Source organism: Haemaphysalis longicornis, unplaced genomic scaffold (genome assembly GCF_048455015.1).
Source record: "Haemaphysalis longicornis isolate Haplotype H1 unplaced genomic scaffold, Haemaphysalis longicornis Haplotype H1 scaffold_9, whole genome shotgun sequence".
Taxonomy (NCBI): Eukaryota; Metazoa; Arthropoda; class Arachnida; order Ixodida; family Ixodidae; genus Haemaphysalis; species Haemaphysalis longicornis.
In genome coordinates this window covers 16,707,069-16,725,840 of record NW_027526460.1, presented here as the reverse complement: position 1 = coordinate 16,725,840, position 18,772 = coordinate 16,707,069, and the positions used below count along the sequence as shown (strand labels likewise).

At 47.3% G+C, this 18,772-nt stretch overlaps 1 protein-coding gene across 1 annotated transcript; it reads right to left on the bottom strand.

The window, feature by feature from the left end:
• Positions 1-298: 298 nt before the first annotated feature.
• On the bottom strand, positions 299-17,597 carry LOC144152531 (uncharacterized). Its single transcript, XM_077683823.1, has 4 exons — positions 17,402-17,597; positions 8,731-8,766; positions 7,307-7,392; positions 299-1,310 (listed from the first exon to the last, which is right to left on the bottom strand). The coding sequence occupies exons 1-4, from the start codon at positions 17,595-17,597 to the stop codon at positions 714-716; spliced, it is 915 nt and encodes a 304-aa protein (XP_077539949.1). The 3' UTR covers positions 299-713.
• Positions 17,598-18,772: the final 1,175 nt, after the last annotated feature.

Here is an 18,772-nt window from a genome sequence, read left to right as displayed (position 1 = left end):
AGGGTGAGCTACCTGGGGCTCACCCTGGACCACAGGGTGGACTTCCGCCAGGCCGCCAAGGAGCTACGTGCCAGGGCACAGCTGGCCACCTCGGCTGTGTGGAATATGGTCGCCCGAGACAAAGGCTGCTCCCAGCAGACAGCCCTGCGGCTATACAGCGCCTCGGCCGTGGGGCTACTGATGTACGCGCTGCCGCTGGTCCTGCGGAGACCCAACTGGTGGCAGCTGGAGGGCGACCATCGAAAGGGCGTCCGCGCCTGCATGGGCCTGCCCCGAAACTCGCAGTGCGACAGGACGCTGGCTGAGGCAGGGGTGTGGACGCTGGAGATGACGGCCGAGCAGAGGGCCCTGGGCCACATTGACCGGCTGCGCCGAGCCGAGGGGGGCGGCCCCCTGCTGCAGCGGCTGCGCACCCACTGGCACTCGCGCATGGGGCGCATGCTGGCCCAGTACGAGTAGGTGGTGGGCACCACAGACTTGGGACCCTCCAGCCGCCCTCCGGACCTGGCGGCCGAGCTGCACCTGGAGATTCCGGGACTGCGCAGCAAGCGCCGAACGTCCCACTGCGGGTTGCTGCAGCTGGCCCGGGCCGTCGTCTGGAAAGACCTGGAGGGCCACACTCTGGCGTACTCGGATGGCTCTGTGCGGCAGCGGCAGGGCTCCGCTACAGCGGCCACCGTGCTGGGGGAGGCCACCCGGCAGGCCCGGCTGCACTACGCCGCATCCTCGGCCACGGCAGAGCTTGTGGGGGTCCAGCTGGGCCTGGGCCTGCTGCTGGAGCTGGCGCCCGCACCCGAGCGCTGCGCCCTGCTGTGCGACTCCCGGGTGGCTCTGGTGCGCATCCAAGAGGGCGACCCGCACTGCGCGAGAAGGCGGAGCGGCTGGCAGGCACGGGTGCGCGGCTGCGGCTGCAGTGGGTACCCGGCCACATCGGGCTCGAGGGCAACGAGCGGGCGGACGAGCTGGCCGCCGAGGCCCACGAGCTGACGCCCGCGGCCACGGATGCCCAGGCAGCGGCGGAGGACTCCCGCCTGCCTATACAGCGGCACGTGCGGGCACAGCACCCGGACCCACGGCTGGCTGCTGGAGAGGCCCCACCACCTGTGCGGGCTGCACGGCTGCCCCGACAGCAGCGTTCGGCAATCCTGCGCCTCCGCGTGGGGGCGGTGTGGACGGCGGAACGAAAGCGCCGCCTGGGGCTGGCCGACAGCCCTGCCTGCCGCCACTGCCGCGCACCTGTCCAGTCCCTGCCTCACCTGCTCTTCGAGTGCCCCGAGTATGCGGCAGGAAAGCCGGAACTGCTGGTCCCCCTGGGAGGAAGGGCTCGGCCGCTAGAAGAGCTACTATGGCCGCCGGGCAACACCAGGGAGAGGGACAGCGTCCACGAGGCACTGGGCGGCTACCTGGATGCCTCAGGGCTCCGCCTGGCACTTGACTCTCTGGCACAGTGACTGTGTGAACTTTTACGAGTTCTTTTATCTTTTTTTTGTCCCTGCTCGAGACTTCGTGTGGGTGTGCGAGTGTGTGTTAAATTGTAAATGTCCCCCTTTCTCCCCTTTGTTCTGTAAATATGTCACCTCTATCATCTGTCTCTCCTCTCTATGAATCTGTCATCCTCTGCCCCAACCCCACACCAGCAGGCGTTCCGGTGTCCACCGCTAGGTGTGACAATTTACGCCTGCTGGTGGTCTTTCCTTTCCTTTTTCCTGACAATAAATTCATTCATTCATTCCCTAAACACACAGATGTAAGCACAAGAACAGCGCTGTTAATGGCGAAAATTACATGAACATGGCAGGATTACCCCTCACGCAAAGCGGAATAATTCAGCCATCGGTATTTGCCAAGCCATGCCAGTTGTGATTTCCGTTTCTGTTTTGAGTCTCTAAGTCTCTAACGCAGCCCATCTTGTAGCTTCTATCAGAGCTCTGAGCGAACATGAGAAGCTGGTCGACATTTCAGTACAGCCCAAATGTCGAGTCCCGGGCGGTGGTTGCTGATCTATCTTCTCTTCCCCATTACCTCTTCCTTTTCCTGCCCCAACCACCTGTTATGGAACGGGACGCAGGCGCGAGGCCATGGCTGAGCCGGACCGAGGTTTATTAGCTTCTTTCTCGTCTCGCCGATAGTAATGATAGTAGGCGGTTAGCCGCCTTTGTCCTCTTCCTCTTCCTTCATAATTCCGCAACATACTCCCACCCCCGAGGATGACGCTAGTGGTGGGGAAATGCAGAACAGGTTAGTCTAGGTTTCGCCATAGACCCATGGGTATTCCGATGTCAATTCCTTTGTACACGAGAGGTGGCAGATACATCCTTCTTTATCCTCCATCTATGTTTCGCAATACGATGCCTTCTTCTTGCTACCTTCTTGGCTACGACGGGGCACGTTGTTTTGCTCGAACCGGAGTGCCTAACGAACATGGATAAATCGTATTCTGGATGCAGCCTCAATCTTCTGGTCAGCGGTCCTTTTTCCCTTTTCTCTTCGCTTTCGATGTTCCTTTTGCGCAGTGTCTGAGTATTTCCCACTTTCGTTTGCGTCATTGCCATTAACCTGGCTTTCCTTTCTTCTAGAACGGAGGCTTCAATTTCACGTTCTTGAATTCGCTTGTTCCGGGGTCTGCTAGTAAGCCACTCGTTCCGTGACAGCAGTGCACGAGTGAATCTCTTCCTGTCGTGACACGAAGAACCACTTCCATCCGTTGACTTAATCTTCCTGTTGTCTATGTGCGATGACTTCCTGTGCTTGGCCACGGGCGCATCCGAGTCTGAGATGGTATTTTCATCGCTTCGGCGGAATGTCACGGCCCCGGCTGCTCGGTCGAACTTGGTCTTGCTGGTACATCCCGCGGCCTGGTTTACCGTCGATGTTGGAAATGTAGGGTCGCTGTGCTGGTCCATCCTCTCTTCCACAGACGACGACGAAGCCACGGTTTCGAAGGCAGCCCTTGTTGCGAAGGGGAGGACTGCGCTGGCCGCGTCTTTTTTCTGGGAGGTGCCTCCTCTTAGAGGCCCCTGCTTCTTTTGAGGGGGCGACAAAGTCTTGGTCACGGTTCCCGCCTTTCTCAAAGTTTCCTCAGAGATTCGCTCCTTTAGCGAAACCTTAGCGCGACTGACCGTGTATGAGTACTCGTCGGCCTCTTCTAAGTTCTTTACGAAGGTGTCAAAGTCGAGAAGGTTCTGAATCATCCCGTCAAGCTTTCGAAGTTGATCCTGTTTTTGTTCTACCTCACGGCACAAATCCATAAGCATACTGATATTCACTGTTGACGATTGCAAGGAACGAACAGTTGTACTGGCTAATTCAGTATGTCCGCCCGGAGGATGACCCGCGAAATTCGAAGTCTTTCTACGACCTCCCAGTCATCAGAACCAGGGAGCGCAGCGAAGCAAGGGTGGGGATTGTCCGATGGGTGGGGCTCATCTCCGGGTTCTAGGCGAGGGGTCGGCGTCCAACACGCAGCCCTGGCAGGCACCGTTCAAGGGTGAGGCCTCCGAAATGAGAATATCCGACGTACCTGAGGCCACGCACTACCTTGAAGGCGCTGCGCTGTGAAGTCCGCTGGTCCGTCGTTCCCGGGTTTCACGGCACCAGAAATGTTATGGAACGGGACGCAGACGCGAGGCCATGGCTGAGCCGGACCGAGGTTTATTAACTTCTTTCTCGTCTCGCCAATAGTAATGATAGTAGGCGGTTAGCCGCCTTTGTCCCCTTCCTCTTCCTTCGTAATTCCGCAACACCACCTTTGTACCACTACCTCAACCCATATTTCTACCCCCTCCCGTTTCCTTTCTCTCCCTGCGATACATATGTGGTGCAGGCTGGGAACCTCTTTCTCTCTCACAGTCACCTCACCTCACCCTTTAGGGTGCTTGGATTCTGTCGCCGGAGGAGCACCCTTTGTGAAGCAACCCAGAAGACGGGTGCCTTATAACACCCTTTTAGGCCTAAAGGTATCCTAGGGTGCTACTTAGCACCCCAATCTGTAGGAGCATCTTCTGCAAAAGCACCCACCTAAAGGGGTACAAAAAGGGTGCGTCATCCTCGGTTCACAAATGGTGCAGCAGGTGTAAGACCAGATATTGCACAATATGACACACGATTATGGTATGAAACATTCGTGCTTTCCAATCTCGGTTCTGTGAGACATTCCATTGAAGCTCAACGTCAGCTGATAATTTCCTTGAACTTGTGTCACCGATTGTTAAAACATCAATTTAAAGAGTCGGGAGCCACATCTCAGTACAGAGTTATAACTTTAGAGGTATTTGATTATTCAAAACTTCGTAAAAAAACAATTATATGTCCACTTTGCCGAACTGCAGTACACATCCTTCGAGCTTCACTGCACAGCATAACCATGCTATGCAGTTAAAGCAATTGGGTGAGCAACACTTCAACCACACAAAACTTCCTTGAACCCTAAAACCCATTGCTTTTCAGTATTGCATCAAACTTCCAATCACGGTAGCTACCTGCAATGTTTAGTGCCTTATTCTTGAGTTGAGCAGGAAAGTTCAATATGAAGGAAGACCAAATGCAAAATGTATAGTTTCCTCCGTACTGCGGCTCGTAATATAGTTCCCTCCATACTGCGGCTCATAATCTACTCATAAAAGTTGGGTACCCAAGCCATTTATTTTCGTTTGCATTATTCTTTTTGCTTTACGAAAAAATATTCATATGGTACAGCACTTGCAAGGTTTGGTGGTATATGGAGTTTTATAAGCATACATTTAGACTAAATGACCCCACATAGCAATAACAAGAACTGCAAACATCACAGAACAATGCATACAAGTTCCCTGGTGAAGCCCATGGTTGAAATGTAATGTCATTGTTCCTAAAACATTATTTTATCATGAGGCTAGCTTGTACATGGTGCTTTGCATTATGTCCCTGTCGGTGGATATGGGGTCATTTGTCACTGTTGCAAATGAAAAGCTAACAGCCAGGGCCCATTAGTTTTGGCTAGTATTTGGCAAGCATTCTACGTCTATAGACTTTTTTAGAGTTGACTAGAACTGAAATCAGCAAAAGATTCTCTACAAAACATTCAGTCTATCCGCAGCTTTAGGGTTTGCTAATCTCCATATTTGGGTTTCTTCTGCCTTTCTTAATAACATTTTTCTTTTGATAAGAAGGTGCATAACCAAAAGCAAAAAGCTTTTCTGTAAACCCTTGGCAGCTATACAATTGTTACAAAATATTTTACTCTAAATATGGCAGCTTAAACTCGGAATATTCATATTTAAAAACATTAAAATAAATTAAAATTCATCATAAATTTTAGCTGTTTTTACGCAAAACTGCACATGGGATATGAAGTGTACAGCAGGGAGGGCTCTGGATTAGCTTTAACAAATTCGGGACATTCAAGGTGCACTGAAATCTCTACACATGCGCTTTTTCACTTTCTGTATCCACCAGGAAAATGGCTGCCAATTTAGACAGCGATTCTTAATAGTAGTTGACGTGCATTTTAAAATAATCTGAAACATTATAGCCACAAAATTAATTTTTACAAGTTGTAGACATTGCACATTACACCAGGCATTGGACTAACCGTCAAGAGCTTTGACATCTACAATGACCTCTACAATGACCTCTACAATGACCTATACTGGTAGAATGTTTCATACCATAATTACTGTGTGTCCAGAGCTCACGTGTGAAGTATGGATACTGCTGCTTCAGCAAGAACCGAGGATGAGCACCCTTCCTGGTTGTGAAAAAAAATAACAGAGGAAATGCCTTAAGCAGGATTCTGAAACAGGGTTGAAAGAAACAAGAATGAACAAGAAATTCTTTCAAAACATGAAAAGAAATGCAAACAAATATTTATTTCAACTTCATTTCTAGAAAAGACCACCTCATGAAGACTGGTGATGGGGTATTGGCTCAAAAAAAAAAGAGCAGAGAGCACTTATATAAATGCTACAGAGAGCCTTCGCAGCCAAAAATTGTTTGAGCACCTAAACTAATCACTGTTCAACATACTCATAAAAATGTTTGAATGCATAAAAAACCAGTGCTGAACACAGGAAACAGTTAAAAGAGAATGACGGTACAAGTTTGTCCAGTCGTTCTCTTCTGTGTCCTGGGTTTTCCTTTGGTTTTTCATCCATTCAAACATGTACCAGCTAGCCCAGTCCAACGCCTTGGTATCATAAAAATATGGATAGTCAATCCTTACAGAAAGTTGAAAAAAAAAAGAAAGTATAAAGTAGGTGACAAAACTAAAACGAAAGCAATTTGGTTGGCTTTTAATTTCAAACGATAATATAAAAAATAATGGCATGAATGAAAGTGAGCAGCACGCGAAGTACCATGTTGTTAGCCTGACATTCCACTTTGAAGCAAAATGTCCGCTTTCAACACTACATAGGCCAAACATGCAATGAGGCATTCCTTTAGGCACACAAAACATACCATTGTTGTTAAAAAAGCTACGAATTAGTTAAGAAACCTGACGATAACAAATTGGAATTGGTGACTAGATAGTTTCAGAAATACAGCGACATCATATAAAAATATATGGTTCCCATACAAAGATTGATCATAACAAAAATTCAGGACTACATTTATCAGACTGGCATCAATGTGCAAAGCAGCTAAATGAAGGAAGACGGTCTTCTCTGTCTGTTCATATTGAGAGCTCATGTGCTTCCCTGCAAGTTGGGTGTGTAAACCCACTGACACCTTAACTAACCGCATGAATCATCAATTTATAGACATTGACGAATTTTACGAATTGGTTTATTGTAGCAAGCTGTCTAGTTTATTTCCCTATTTTTCTTGGCATTTCGTGTTTAATTCCAAATTCGGTAACTAGATAGCTTTTACTATGGTCATGCACTGGTGACAACGAATATTTGATTTTACTTAAATTTTCAGTTTTGTTTTATTGCTCACCAGCCAACGATCTGAAATGTCACAGACGCTTAAAACGTATGTTGGCATTTCCTTCCTGCATTGTAGTGCAAATAATCATGACTTTTACCATAATTTGTTCACAAATCGTAATATTTGGAAAGTATTCAGCCGAATGAAAATGTCATTTAAGAAGCATGCACAATCAACCAGGCCTCAATGACTCTCACGATGTGGTGCACTTGTTTCTGTCACAAATAACCTGATTGCAGACACATTCAACCGAAGACGAAGGTAACATGCCCTCTTGGGTGATGAATATTTAAAAAGCCTTATGAGTAAATTAGCTGCTGAGCACGTAAAATTGTGGCATTAAAACAAAAGATCCCTCTGCGGCATCTTTCACTTGGAGGAGCGCTTGATCACAAACCTTGAGAAGCTGGAAAATGCTCCATGAGCCGCTCCAGCCAGCAGAAACGATGAAGGACACAAGTTCGTAGGCGGACCGTTGGCATCCTGCGATTGTGAAGATATTTCTGTTTAGTAGATGCTCTTCTTTTTGTACCACTGTTTATTTCACCTTTAACAAGCAGCTGAACTGTTAGCAGGGTTACCTCAATTTTGCTTTTCTAGGAATTAACACAATATAGGTAATCTGCACACAACTACAATCAAACTACTATTTTCACCTACTTCACTGCTAACATCAGCGTTTGACTGCTCAAGCACTAATACAGGTTAGGCATGTGAGCAATCTGCTAAACGTATCCCCACCAACTGAACAATAAGGCATCAGAAATTGGCACGGAAGGAGGTGTCACCTTTGAATGACACTTTTTTCGTTCAAAACATGTAAATGGGACAGAAAGACTCATAAGGTAAACTATGCTTTATATTTAACTTCATCTGCTATGGTTTTCAGGCAATGCTTACAACTCACTTCAGTACCTTCAGCTGGTGGAGGGCTTTGAAAACTCATTGCGGGCAAGTGGGTTGAGTTAAAGCTCTCCTATCTTGCCCGAAAATGCTGGATTCCACCATTGCGAAATTAGCGTGACTCGAGTGTGGTGGACGCAAGAAAAAATAAGAACACGCCCAATCAGGAGAACATGGGGCATGATGCACGTTGGTCGCTTAAAAAAAGGTGCAATGTACTGCTGAGTAGACTCATTGCTTGCTCGTATCTTGCAGCAACATCGGCCTTGGCCGGTGTGTTTGAGTGGTTTCCCACTTAGCTGGTCAGCTGAACATCCACAGTACTTTCAGGAAAAGTCCCAAGCCTTGTAATCAGCATGTTCCAGTGAAGGATAATGCAGCTGATACTTCACACTTCCAAATCTATTTCTTTGTAGAAGGATGTTCCCTTATCGGTGGTCCTGCACTAGCGTTTGTAAATGGCAGCCTTCAGAACCCTAATCCGGCCTCGTTAGATGGCACAGCCAGTTACATAACTAACTGGGAAAGTGGACTGCAAGGACTGTCAATTCACATGATAAACATCCGAAAAAAGGCTGAACAAAACAAAACAAGTGGTCGGGCTTCATCCAAGACGAAAGTACAAAGGTACCGACATTTTTTTAGTCAACACCTAAGAAATATGGCTTCAACGTAAACATGACTAACACCAGGCAATTCGGATACATGGTGATTAACTGCTAAACCCAAATTATGATTTTGGGTAAAATTTTGAGTTTTCCGAAATCAACAATCAAGGTTGCCATTCAGTGGCTACATGTTAGGTTATGCATGACGCACCAATAATTAGTATAGGGGAGAGTACTTGTACATTTAGATAATACAACATTATTCAACTATAATAGCACACTGTGCTAATAAAACTGTCTGAAAACTTACGTTTTGTCGGACAAACACTGCTGAGAATGCTTGTGGCTCTTTTCCGGTTGAATGGAGGGACGTGATGTGTTCAGGCCATCCAGAGGTCTAAAACAGTATGGCACATGATTACCACACATGAAAGAATGAAAATGATTGGGTGCACGATTGTTACAACTCGGGCAACACAGCATTCAGCTAAAATCAATGCCCGTATACAGCGGCACCGCACACGACGTGGCTCGCCGCTAACCCAACGAAGCTTGCGAGGCGCGCACATTCGCTCGTAAAAGATTCTCTCTCGCCATTGTCAACACAGCACAAATGACAGCGGTGATTAACGAAGCCGTAAACGCTGCGCAGCACAGTGTAGAGGAGTATATAGTTATCAGGAAAAGTAAACTGCATTAGAGAAGAATGAAAATATTTCGCTCAAGTGAGGACATTAGGGTGAAGTTTGAGAAGTAGTCTGTTGTGTGCAATATGATTGAATGCTTTAGAAAAATTGAGAAAAACTACCGCAGTTTGTAAGCCTGCGTCAATAGATCAATGTAGATCGTGAACAAATCCTGAAAGTTGTGTTTCGCAAGTAACCCTTGTAAAAACCGTGGTGATATTCGAATGTGATATTGTGATTTTATAAATAATTAGCGACCTGAGAGTGGATGAAATGCTCCCCGACCTTGCATATGGTGCTTGTTAGGGAAATTTAATGGTGAAGTACCGTCTCCTGATTTCAAGATTGGTGCTACTTCGACTATCTTCCAATCATTGAGAATAGTGCCTGTCATGAGAGACTGCGAAAAAAGCGCTGTCGGAATTCTACAGACTGCGGGATGTACTTTTCGGTATAGTATGATTAATACCAGTATGATCTGAAGTAGATAAAATTGTTAGCTTACTTAAAATGGAAAGTAGTTCCACAGCAGTTTGCATTGCAAGTTCAAAACCATATCGAAAGATCCTAAATGTTTGCTTGGCTTGATTACTTACGAATACTTGCTCCAAAGTCAGTTCAATTTCTCTTCTTGCCCTTTAGTCATCGGCCCCAGATTCTCTTCAACATCTCTGCTAAGCAATGACACGCTCCAAACGCACAGCACTGCTTCATGAAAATGCTTCAAATAATCAGAGGCCACAGCACTGCTAACAGGTATACAGCATGGCAAGTTCCACAACATGCAATAACTAACCTGAAAGTACATAATCGGTGGGTGTACCGATATGGCAGCAGTGCCTGGACCGATGTGTCGAGCAAATGCGCTGGCTTCTGAACGGGTGGTCCAAGCGGCCAGATGATGGATGAAGGAATGACCATTCCTGGCGGCAAAGCGTCCGGAGCACCAACGAAAGGCCAGGCAGTGCTTGGGTACAGCAGGTGCAGTGTCGGTTGGCCAAGGGAGGCCCTGGCAAAGCCTTTGAAACTGGACTGGAAGGCAGCCGACCCAGGACAGCCAGAAACAGCACCTGCAGGTGCATAATCTGTGAGTGAGCTGACACTTGCTGAAATACAAGAGCACACACAAAGCACGAATGCTTACATTAAGTAGATTTTTAATCGTTTAAAGACAGTACCCTCCAGGGCACTAATAAGAACATTGCCGGAACACCCCAAGTGAAATTTAGGTCACAGTAAAAATGTATTTATTAGACCCGCAGGCACTGTGAGTGGGGTATGCATGATATATGCAAAGCTCACTGATGAGCTAATTTGCATGGAACGCATGCTAGCAGCTCATCTGTATCTCTTGCTTTCAATCGGAACGGGTGTGTGATAGTTGAGGATCCTCCATTTCAATGTCTGACTTGTATCTGCACGTTCAATTCTCCAATATAAATCGAGTTGAGTGAGTGCCTACAGCTTTCTTGTTAGTCTCTGTATGGCCTGCGGTTTTGCGAAAATAACAACTTGCGAATTCGCTCGATTTTCTGCACTAATTGAAACAATACATATGCCTCTGATATCAAGCCCCAGACTTCCCGAGAACTACTCTGACGGAATCGGCACGCGCCTCGTAGGCGTTGTGAAATCTCCCCACTACCCCGAGACTATGCTAACTCCCTGCGAGGCCCCATGCACGCATTTCACCTCTATGAACTCTCAGACGGGCGTCGTCATATTCGCGCCGGACTCGTGAAGCTCGGAAACGTCAGACGTCGTGAAATTGCCGTACTCGCTCGCTGGCACGCGGCCCGAACTCTCTCACCGTTTCCTGCCCTTGCATACTATTTTCTCCCCCTTGCACTTTGTAAATTCTCATCTGTTTAACGCGGCCCGAACTCTCTCACCGTTTCCGGCCCTTGCATACTATTTTCTCCACCTTGCACTTTGTAAATTCTCATTTGTTTAACTACAGCTCCTGCGTCTTCATCACTTGCCTGCTTTTCTTCCAGCACAACTCCGCCAGCACCCGGTCGACGGGTACGCTGTCGAAGCGCGTTGGCGAGCGAGTACGGCAATTTCCCGACGCTGTTGCCGAGCTTCACGAGAACGGCACGCATATCGCGGCCCGAAGACCTCGAGGCGTCCGGTCGCAATGGCGGGAGCCGGTTTCGCGAGACTATGCAATAGCTGCGAAGCACACTGCACGAAATTCTGGTAGGGGGGAGACTTCACAACACCTACGAGACGCCAGCCGCGGAATCGAGTGTACGCTTTTTCGCATGCACTTCCAGGGAACCTCCTGTTCATGTTATTTCTTGGTATACCGCGGGTATTCACGAAGGGGGACTAATCACAGCGTCGTGCCACTCACGCGAAATTGCGACTGCGATCTGCAGCCGCAAAGGCACTGTTTGAGAAACACATAAACAAACGCCCCGGTGTTAAAGAGCCTTGTGTGATGTGAAATTATTAGCAGCCATGTACTACAGCACGAGCATCGTAGCCAAGGTCTAGCTTCAGCGTAAATTGATGCTGACTTTTGCGGAAACGGTGGACTGGGCGCCAAACAAGTATGCTAAATCACGTAGGCTCTCAGAGCAAATGAGATAGGGGTCTAGCGAACCACTGACCCATAAACACCAGAACTCGTTCCAACCAAATACCGAATAATAAACAATGCGTACTTAACCGAGCAAAAACGATGTTTCCAACGTACAATTCTCCTTCACTGTCGTCTTCATCTCGCGCACACCAACACGCTTTGTTCGGAAGCAATGCCATCCACTTTCGGCCCGCCCGCCGTCCGCCAGTCATGGAGGAAAGGCAGCGCCTGCCTTGTCGTCCCATTGCGAAGATTGCTGCTTTCCTTTGCTGCGCTGTGGTCTTACGGAACTCGAAAAGGATGCTGCGATGTGCGACAGCTGCACCGATGTGAATATGTCATTTAAATTCTACTTGCAAGTGCACCTTGTATCGCGTCAAGCTTTTGCTCCGGTCGGAATCACGACGCGCCTATTGAAGTGCAGATATCGTGAACGCGCCGTCCCGTCGTACGCGCGGACACCCGTCAAGCAGATTTTCGGGAAGTGATACACGGTGTGCAGTGCGTACGCGACTTGCAACCAAACGATTCGCAACTGAATTTTTTGGTTATCGCCGCTGCATGTAGTTTGCTAGGCCGGCGATGCGCGGCAGTGCCTTTGTAATTGTTACAAGGTAGATTCCCGGTGGATATAATTCCATCGTCCTATTACCTTGGTAGGTGTCAGTCTGTTGACTGGAAGAGTGCTGGATCTCAATCCCCACTGTGCCATTGTTCTTTTACGCGCGTATGTGGGCAAAAGTAACGTTGCGTCTTAGTCCTCTTTTTGTGGTCTCGCTCTTTGGATATCGCTTTTCAACGCTTCAGATGCTTCGAGGTTACTGTATGAACGTTTTCAACTCATATCACCTTGAATTTATTGACACTGAGATAAGTTGAAACTTTGCAAAAAAAAAACGTTTATTGTCGCAAAAAATTCTATCGAAGGCACGCGAACAACGCTGAAAATATTCCACAATTTTTTTAGCTTGAAATCTGCATAAAGTGCTGCTTACCTATATATAGAATGGCCATTTAATTGACTAGTCATCTCTGGGATTGCCATTGAAACTGCACCTTAGGCCTCGGACCTCAAATTAGAAATCAGTGTGTCTTGTAGCACGTCCCACGTCTCTCATCTATTTTGTGCGGTCATAATTTATGCAACAGCAGTACATATACTCGAAGAAATATATCGATTGATGGCACGCTCTAAATCAAGTCACAAGAACTCTGATAACTTTGCCACTTCAATTTACACTTGGATGTAGGTGTTCCGAGTGCAATGATAGATGAAGACAGCGCGGCCACCTGCCTCAAACACTTTTGTATTTAGTAGCTATTAACCCTTGTTACGAATCGGCCAGCGCCGCCGTACTGTCCCGCATCACTCCTCAGCTGTGCGGCGAAGCCCCTGCGTGCTCCTTCGAAAACAGGCGCAACCATGTCGGTGGCAAGTTGCGACAAGCCGCGTCAGACGCTTCGCTCTCAGCCCATCAAAACTTCGGTGGCTGGCGGCGTGGCTCGTCTCCACCCTCTTCAAGGACACAGAGGCCCCGTCGATCGCAACGGAGTCCTCCTCTCTCCCCTCTCTCGGACTCAACGTGCCCGAGTCTATGAACGGCTTACGAACTCTGGAAAGAGTGTTGTGCGTGTTCCCACTGGTTGCGTTTGACCGTTATCGCTTTTGGGTATAAATAGAGCTGCCCAAGCGTTGTAACTCATTCTTGTTAGAGCAGCGAATCGATGTTGTCGCTCTGCTCGAGTCCTGTATTGTAACCTCGCCCGTCGGGGCATTGTTCTTTGGCTTCGGCTCACCTCTCGCTATGAAGTAAACAGTTACGTTAGCCTACGGCTTCTGGACTTCTTCACGGCTGCAACAGCGGCTGGCCGCTCGCATCATACACGCTACCACTCGTATGTCGGAGGCCACGGAGCTCGGATCGGGTGCCCCCGCCCGGTCGCAACACCCTCCACACAACCTGTTCCCTTGTTTCCATGAGTGAAACTTAAGCGCAAAAATTCTTCACAGGGACGAGAAAGGGAACGACACAGGCGCTTACTATCAACTGAAAGTTTTAATGAAAACGAATACACATTTATACCACCCCCAGACCGAACAACCCAGCACGTGTGCCCTTCGGCAATGCGTACGGCCGTACAAGAGAACCGCCCCATTCCCTTCTCGTTTCTCTTCTCCTTTCCCTCATCCTCTACCCCCTCTCCTTGAGAAGTTGCACTTCTTTATCTAAAATACTCAGCGACGGGTGCCTTATACAATCGGGCCCCTTAATCTGGATATGGAATGCTTCTGCAAGTTCCCTGGTGGCACGGTCTCTGTGCTTAAAAACTACTACCGTGTCCGTGAGGTGTGGCTGACAACGTGGCTGATAAGCGCACTTAGAACAGTGCTGCGCCAGGTGTGTGTAGGGCTTTCCTTTCAAAGAGGAATGATGCTCCCTCAGGCGTACATTAAGACAGCGGCCGGTCTGGCCGACGTACACCCGGCCACAGGACATGGGAATGCAGTACACAACATTAGTCATGCAACGAACAAATTGGAGCCCGTGTTTTATCAAACAACCTCGTGGGGGGGAATCGCCCCGGGAATCAAGCCTGTTGCTCACCATGGCGCATAAACTGCCCAGCTTGTTCCTGGGCATTAAAACTTCGTTTTAATGCCTTTCGTTTTCGTTTTCATTAAAACTTTCAGTTGATAGTAAGCGCCTGTGTCGTTCCCTTTCTCGTCCCTGTGAAGAATTTTTGCGCTTAAGTTTCACTCATGGAAATTGCGAACCAACTATCTCGTCTCTCCATTTTGCTTCTGTTCCCTTGACCATTGGGAATTCCCAAACGCCTTTTGTTATTGGCAGTCTAGATTCACCTTCGCCATGGGACTGACGAAGTTACCACGCCTGCCCTACAACACCTATCCACAGCAGGGAAAAAAGAACAATTAGTAGCACCCGGGCAGCCCAAAAATATACTTGCATCCCATTCTATGTGTCAGCACAGTAAACAGCCCGCAGGCGGTGAAATTTTTGTAGCTATTTTGTTAGCATGTGCATGGTGTAAACGTCAATAAAAATATTTCTGAAACCACTAAATGTGCCCGCTGTGCAGTAATGTAGGACACTTTTTACCTTACTTACATATGCCAGCATCCCTATTGCTGGAACAGCAAAGGCCCTTGGGGATTGTTCAAATCGTCCGACAGTATTCTCCCAGGACAGCTTTCAATACCACATGGGAGTAGTAAAAGAGGTAGAGGTCTTCCTTGGACGAATACAGCTTCTTGATAAATACGGGCCCTTACAGGGACCCATTATACTGAAACAAAATGTGTTTCTTGCGGAATGATTAGAGTTTATAAACTGGCAGTGGCGCATGCCCAGTCCCACATTGCCTGCAATATACAGAAGACGTAAATATTGCATTGCACGGGGAAAATATCACTCTGGACTCTGTTAAGCATGCATGCCGACAAAGGTTATGAATAGTGTATACTATACTATGTACTACACTGTTCAGTAGACTAAGGTTTTTATACAATAGCAACGTCCTGGCCAGTGAACACGCATTGATCACCAACACACAGTCCAGGTTATTATTGACAAGCACCCTAAAGTGAATAACAGCATGGCAGCCTGATCATGTAAACACTTTGGCATAAACACGCAGCAACATCTACATACCTTTCATTGTTCAAGGGAAGTGTGAAGACAAAAAAAGAAAAGAAAAAATTCAAACTTTCCAAAGAGACAAATTACCCTATTCCAGATAGGGCAAAGCACCAGTGACATCACATTTTACAACAATTTGACACTGCACAAACACAAGCATGCAGAAAAGCAAAATACTGTTGAACACCGAATGCGTCGGCAGAAATGGAAGGCACTATAACTAGGCACATGATCACAACAATAAAGGCAAGTAATAGGAAAAACAACAAACTGCATGTCACCAAAAGGCAAAAGCTTCAATGTGTACAGGTTTTAGTGCACAACCGTTCATCACACATGGTACAAACTAACCTGGGGTCCTTGGGTACTGCTGCGTGCTTTAGGAGTTGAGGTCAGCTTTAAAGAGTAGAAATTAAAAGAAAATCACTGACCCTTAAACCGAGTTACCTTCTGGAACCTCACCTGCTTGCCATGCAAACCTTGTGTGATTAACTTCCTAGCATGAAACAGGCGGGTGTTCAGGTATCGCTCTGCGACACTTCGCACAAGGTGCACATAATGGGTTCTCGAGAGGCGAACTGTCACACATGTGATCATGCAGCTCCGGAAAAAGCTTTCTGTGCATGAATGAACGGAGGGCTTGATGCAACAGATCAGCCAGGAATGTTTTTGATGCAAGTTGTTTTGTGTGCAGAGCCAATCGCACAAGTGACTCGCATTTTTTGCATATTGCAATGGCACTCTCCGACGGGTAGCGCAGACCTCCCCTACTTTTTCGCCGTTTAAACAAATATAGAATAGTGCGGCAGTGCATTCTTCACATGAAAGCTTGTCCTCCAACTTAAATGCTACGTAACCAGCGACATGAGTAATCGTCCTTGCTCCCCATTCAGTGATGTGGTCCACATTGATTGTGTAGTTATGGTCACTGAAAGGGGCACCACTCTGCTCAATCGATTCGTCGTCCACAAGCCTTTTCCTCTGAGACGTTGCATTCAAAACCTCTGCGCCTGATGCTGGCGCAGCACTGCTGCATGACAACACCGCAATGTTTTCAAGTGGCAGACAGTTGCCCGTGCTTGCATCAGAGAGCTGGTTTTGAACAACCACTTTTTTAGAAGCGGAACGAAATTGCTGGGTTGTCGGGTTGTCATTGTGGCCCCCATGAGACCTAATCAGGCCAAAAAAAAGTTCCAAATGGTCCTGACAAATTTTGTGTCCAGGCACATATTTCAAAAGCTGTCTTTCCACCACAAGGAAGTTGTGGAGGGCAATCATGCTCTGCCTGCAGATCAGGAAGCCTAAAAAGCCCGTCTTTCTATTTGTCTCGACAACTTGGAGCTTCGTTGCTGGCTCCTTCAACGACAAAATATAGCTTGTTGCTTCTTGAAACATTGTTTCCACATCACGTACGTTTCTTTCATTTAATGGCTTTTTCCATCCTTTCTGGTACATACTCCTCGAATTAAGAACGTCAGATATGTTGTTCACGAGTGTCAGAAATTTCTCACTTGGTTTCGAATTTATGAATCCAGCAAGTCCTAACACCCGACACTCGGCGAGTGCAGGGGCAACAGAGAGACTCATTACCTGAGCACTGAGCCTTACTTTCATTGGTTGCCTTTGCCATTATACATGTGCTGTGCGCAGTTTGTTTACGAAATGCAGGCCTTCCTTCTCCTGCAGTTCGTGAAGCTGCTCGATGTAGCTCCATGCCACAATTTTTTCATTTTTGTCCAAGTAAGCTCCTTTCGTGGCGAAGGCATTCCTGGCAAGCTTCAGCATATGGCACGGGTCTAAAAAAGCAGCAACAGGCTCCTTCGTAGCAGGGCGTGGGAATGTTGTTCTTAGATGCGTAGCATCGCTGAAGCTACATCCCAACTCCTGCAGCATGGCGATGTTGGCTGGTGCGCCATCACAAGTTAGTGACAATCATCGCCCCCGCATCGTGAGCACGGAGCAAGCTTTGTGTCACTAGGTTAGCACGCTGCTCCCCCACAATGCCGTCTACAAAAAAGTAGCCAAGGGGCACCTTCCACCTACCGTTGATGGCAACAGCCATAATCACAAAGGCAGCTTTCACCTGTGGTAGGCAGTCACTGTCGACGCCAGTGCCGATGTCTACAAACCCTTCAAAGCTGCCCCTGTTCCATTGCACTTGTTGCCGGATGGACATTTCATCCACCATGAGACTGCAGATGGTTGGGTGGCCTTGAGCAGTGCTCCCTGCACATTTCATCTTAAGTGCATTAAAAGCTTCAGAGGAAAAACCCGGCTGCCCATCTACACTCTCATACCACTTTCTCAGAGTTCGCGGGTGCGGCAGGCAGGTATCAAATGCCTGCTTAACGTAATTGTATGCCCGCGGAGAATAAAAGTTGAGTGTTACAGCAAAGGCCCTCAGCTCCGGTGGGTACTGGCTCGGCACACCTTGCCCAGTGTGCTTTGCTGTCTGCCTTTGGAGGAGCTGCTGGTTGGCCGCGCCAAGGCTTCCTAACACAGCAGCTTGCTCTTTCAAAAGAATGTTTTGCCTAGTCAGCCTTGAAAGTACGGACTTGAGTAGAATTTTGCTTTCGGAGACGTCGTCGGGACTCTTGGAGCCTCTTGATCGCTTTCTGAGACACCCGCTGCTCTAAGGCAAGCCGCGTTGCCCGGGCTCTCAAGAAGGCCTTTTCAGGTGTGTCTTTCTGGGAGTTGAAACAAGCAGTTACCAAACCATCTAACTCATGCAACGCACTTGACTACAAGCGTGCATAAAGCTCAGACGACTACCTTAGGTTTTATGCTTGCTGTCATGTTTTTTGGGGAGAAGAAAACAACGAAACTCTCATGATAACTCCGTTATACCAATGTTTGTTTGCAGAAAACTACCGGCTGTCTTTTTTGTAATATTTATAGCACACAGATTATACATATAAGCCTAATCTATTGCCATCTACAGTGGCAAAAATGTAAATTACTGCTATCTAAAGCTAATACAAAGTTATTTTTATTAGATTATATCTGTTTCACTGAAATGAAACAGAAGTAGTCATTTTCTCTATATGTGCCTTTTTTAATTAAGGCTAAAGCTTGTAACCATACGTACCATTACAGATTGAGGTAGTGCCAATATGCGTGAAGCTTGTGTTTGATTTTGAAAACACCACGTTTAATCAGTGGCCAGAAAATTACACAGCTGGGCCTCGCCGAGTTGATGGTTTAACCGACATTTAAGTGTCACAACACTGTGATCTGCAGCATGAATCCACCTAAATGCTCCGTGAAAACAATATGTATTTGACAAATAACCGCCACAAAAATACTACCTTCTCTTGTCTATAGATGCAAGATGAGGTTCAATTCATATAAACTACATACATTTCCTAGACTTTAAAAACTCTACAACTGTTGAAACTACAAACTTTATATGTA